The sequence below is a fragment of the Nanorana parkeri genome, unplaced genomic scaffold (genome assembly GCF_000935625.1).
Source record: "Nanorana parkeri isolate BGI_ZX_2015 unplaced genomic scaffold, ASM93562v1 scaffold327, whole genome shotgun sequence".
NCBI lineage: Eukaryota > Metazoa > Chordata > Amphibia > Anura > Dicroglossidae > Nanorana > Nanorana parkeri.
In genome coordinates this window covers 1,138,359-1,142,981 of record NW_017306595.1, presented here as the reverse complement: position 1 = coordinate 1,142,981, position 4,623 = coordinate 1,138,359, and the positions used below count along the sequence as shown (strand labels likewise).

At 41.1% G+C, this 4,623-nt stretch overlaps 1 protein-coding gene across 1 annotated transcript in view; it reads left to right on the top strand.

Annotated features, from left to right (window-relative positions):
- Positions 1-365: 365 nt before the first annotated feature.
- Positions 366-4,623, top strand: part of CARTPT (CART prepropeptide) — a 7,433-nt gene continuing 3,175 nt past the window's right edge. The window contains exons 1-2 of the mRNA XM_018558242.1: positions 366-541; positions 2,399-2,482. Of these exons, the coding sequence (XP_018413744.1) occupies positions 389-541; positions 2,399-2,482 (237 nt within the window). The 5' untranslated portion in view covers positions 366-388. The remainder of the gene's footprint in view (positions 542-2,398; positions 2,483-4,623) is intronic.

Genomic DNA, 4,623 nt, shown 5'->3' with positions numbered 1-4,623 from the left:
GACACAATCCTAATACACCGGACACCCGTAAATACATTTCTATGTGCAAACTATTGAAATAAACTCCTACAGGGGATGGTCCAGTAAGAAGTTCTTAGAACAATGATCGTGTTGTAGGAAAACTTATAGAGAGTGTAAACTTTACCTGCAGAATCATGTTTTCCAAACAAATATTGATTAATTAGATATAAAGGGCTATTTAATTGGATGCAAACCCCTCCGATATACCATAGGGGTGCTAGCTGTTCTCTTTTATCCAAGACACCGTACAAGCTGTCACCCGGGGGTGTCATCCTCTGTCCATGGTGATGTCAGCAGAGGCTGGACTGGTACCAGTATAAATGATCTCCTCCGCAGCGCTGGGAGCAGAAGGAGAGGATTCAGCACCATGGACAGATCGCGCCGCCACCTCTTCACTCTACTGAGCTCCACATTCCTCCTGCTGGTGTTCAGAGCCAGCTGTGAGGAGACTGACTACCTGGAGACCAGATCGCTGGACTTCTACTCCCCCATAGACAACAGCGTCCATGAGAAGGAGCTGGTAGGTGCAATGTAGGACTGGGACTGTAATATCATTGTGTCCACACTGAGGTCTGAGAAACTTTCCTAACAGTCCTGTGCAGAGATAACAGGGAATGTTTAGCAGAAGAAGGCAGTAGGTGATATATGAGAATAAAACTTCCAGGGGAAGGGATATGTCTGGGGAACCTCCAACTGGACCTTATTGCAGTCAGTGAGGTTGATTTACTTAAAGTGACACAAAACTCAGGAATTAAATCTTAAAAATATAGTCAAGTACCTTAACTATTAACAAAAATGTATGTTATTTGTATCTGTAGATCCTCAAATCACCTCTGAATTGGTGCTGATACTGTCCTTCCTTCTGGAGGGTGGCTACTTTTGTTCCCCATGGTCCATGTGTGTTGCAAAGTAGCTGTTCACTTTGCAAGGGAATGTTGACTTAGTTTAATGAATGTTGTGGCATTCCCATTGCAAAGATTAAATAATCAATTACGAAAAACAGTATTTTTGCTAGCAGATGATTCACCTTCACCTCATTCACTAAGCCAAGGGAACATTCCTGCCAAGAGAACAGCTTATTCACCTTTAGTAGACCAACCCCAATATGTATGTGTTTATGTTAGCCTGGGTGTGTGTACTGAAATGCATGTATTTGTAAGTCCAAGAGAAGGATGTGTTTGGTGCAACCTCAACCTGGAATGAAATCTGTCATAGGAGTAACTTTTTTTGCCATATCAAGTTTCATATTAGTAATTTAGGGGCTGCCATTGCTGAGCATCCCTGAAAATGTTTTTTTTTCCTGGCTGATCATATTGTATGAACAGCATGAACCAAAGACCTGGAACAAGTATTTTCTTCTTTTATTATCTTCATAATTGTTCCAGGTCAGCCAGCCAAGCAACTGGCATTTTCAGAAGGAGGTAAGCTATGATTTGGTTGCATAAACTGTGTATGGGTGCACCAGTGTGTCCAAAATAATGAACTGGTATGGCTATAGCCTGGGACACTAATATTAGGTTTAGGATATGTGTATGTATGAGGCTGATGTCCTAGGGGTAAATGAAGGCTGACACTGAAACATAAATACTTCTAAATATATAAGTTTGTGTGTAAATTCAGAAAAAAATAGATGTGAGTGCCATCTCAGACTAAAACTGCCCATAGCAGTCAGGGCAAGGTGTACTGGGAAACATTATTCATTATTCCATTTATAGGTGTATAGACACACTTCTGATACTGTATATGCACTGATCAGACACTTCTATGGTCAGCCATGTCTTAAGGAAACAATAGTGAGGATCCAGGGAAATCCAAGCGGACTTTTCCTCTAGACTGATCTGCCTGGTGTCTCTACTGAGGTCTATAGGTGCCCATAGCTGTGATCGCTGACAGTTCTGCAGAAATATTTAGGAACAGTGAACAATGTTGTCTCACTATCAGTACTTTTTATCTATGTAGGTGTGTGTACATCGTAAGAAATGTGACTGCAGTCCAAGTCTTACAATTCAACACTATATGAGCGTCATGTAGATATCTGGTACACTTTATGTAAAGCCATTACGCAGATATCCATTCTTTCTATGTTCAAGATATTTTTTATTACCGTAATTTCATATTAACAAACATCACAACATAACAAAAGAAAGAAAAAAAGAAGCTTCCATTGCCTTAATGCTCCTGTGTCAGCCCACATGCTGATAGATGTCTCATAGTATATACAGTATATAGTATATATACCATCTTATTTCTATTATTTTACAGTTCCTTTTCTTTATTAATGTGCTTATGGGTCTCCATGTCAAAGGGCTAACCCTAGGAGGAGAAAAAATGTCAGACATCCATTCTTTCTGGTAATATTATCACATTTGCCTTTCAGATTAATGCTTTGCAAGAAGTGCTAGAAAAACTTAAAAGTAAAAGACTACCACTATTTGAAAAGAAATATGGACAGGTGCCAATGGTAAGTTGTGTGTTTTAACTCACTAGATCACAATGTGCAGATAACTATATAAGTGGCAGTCCTTAATGTACTAAATCACTGAGTCTAATGGCAATTATTATCATTGAAATTATTACTACTAATAATGCATGGCTTTAACGAATGACTTAATTATCAATATGCTTACTTTGCACAAAATGTTGTTTTCATTCTGTGTAAGAACTGCCTTTATCTCTGCCTGATAAACACATATTGGTAATTAATCTAAGCTGGTTTATTAGGAATAATGAATGCAATGGATGCATTTCCAAATTAAATGCAGTGAGAATGTCTCAGTCATGTTTGGAAATAGGTCAGATGGGAGATTTGACACACTGTACGTTCTTTGTCAGCTCAGCATAGAAATATATGGGAACCCCTCAATGTCACATGGGAGAAGGGAAACGTTATCCCAGTGATTTATAAATTGCTAATTACCTTGGTAAAAAAAACATCACTGTGCTAAAAATGTCAACATAATCTCAGAATGAAAGTCCAAAGGAAAAAGGGCTGTAGATACAAACATCAGCATAATCATTTGCGAGGCTCCGTTCACACCAGGGCTTTTCATTGCGCGTCTTTTTCTGTGCTGAAATGCATGCAAACCAAAATCCCATGTATTCCAAAGGGGGCAGTTCACGCAAAGGCGCTGAAAACAAATAAACCCATGGTTTAAAATAGTCCATGAGCTTCTTTTATGGCACTTATCAGCTTGTTTTGCTCCATAGACTTCAATAGAAACACGCCAATCAGCGTATTTTTGCGCGTTTTTGCAGCGGAGATGCTTTTCATTGAACAACTGAAATCTAGCCTTAAAACGGTCTTTCATATGAACAGAAAACGCCTGTAAAACACGCTGAAACGCACATAAAAAAGGGCCTAGTGTGAATGGGGTCTAAAAAGTGAAATGCTTCCATTACATTTGCTTTTCTGCATACAGCCTACCTTGATGAAAAACTTAATTAAAAGGAGAACTATGAGGTGAGTGCTTTTCACTCACCTCATAGTTCTAGCCGACCTGTGACAATGAGACTGTCACAGGTCGGCTCAATAGATCGGGAGGTGAGCGAACATATACCGGCGTTCGCTCACCTCTCGATCCTGTCACGGCTCTCTGCCGTGACAGGGGAGGGGCTGGATTCCCCCCTCCCCACTCCGATCCGCCAGCGCTGACTGGCGGAACGGACGGGGGAGGGGGCGGGTCTCGACATCGATGTCGGGATCCGCTCTGGCTGCGGGATCTCAGTATACCGCGAGCTGTAGCTCGCGGTATACTGAGCTTAGGGTGACGGGAGGACGCTAGTTTGTGTCCTCCCGTTACCCTAAGGAGAACTATGGGGAAAAGCCCTGACCCCATAGTTCTCCTTTAATACACTTAACAACCAGCATGCTTAGCAACCAACAAGTGTTGTACAATATAGCATAAAGAGTGCAGGGGTCAGGAGTATATAATGTACCCAGATGCAGTCTTCAGGAATATGTCATATACAGACCATCGTATAGAGTGCAGTGGATCAGGCAAAGTAACCTATTAGAACCGTCTGTACTAAAATGATTATTATGCCAGTCTTATGCCTTTTTTTTTGGACAGTAGTTGGCCTATTACCCCTAATTGCCAGAATTTATTAACAGGATTCCCCCCTTATAGGTGGGAGCCTCTCCTACCTCTGCCTGGCCCTGATTGTCATTCCTTTAATTGAATCTCTACAGTATAGACTGGAGGATCCAGCTGTAAATCAATGGCAGCTTGTAAGCTTTATTATGGACTTGTTAAAGGGTCAGAAACACAAACTTCTGCACGTACATTTACAACACTGGAGACTAAGAGATACAGTATAACAAGACAGAAGATAATCCAACCCACAAGTGCCTACCAAAAACTATAATATAACTATAAGAAGGCACATTATAGTGTAATTCTTGAGAGTGAATATTTTGAGCTTTTTATTACAGTGTTTACCTTACCTGTGCCCAGATATTACATTTTTAACATATTTTTAGGAAGTAAAACAGCTTTAAAACCAGTGACGTGCGGTACCTCTTGCGCCGGGTGAGGCATTCCCAGCCCCGCCCCCCACCTGATGAAGCCCCACCCCCAACCCGTCCCCAAGCTAGTGTAAAGG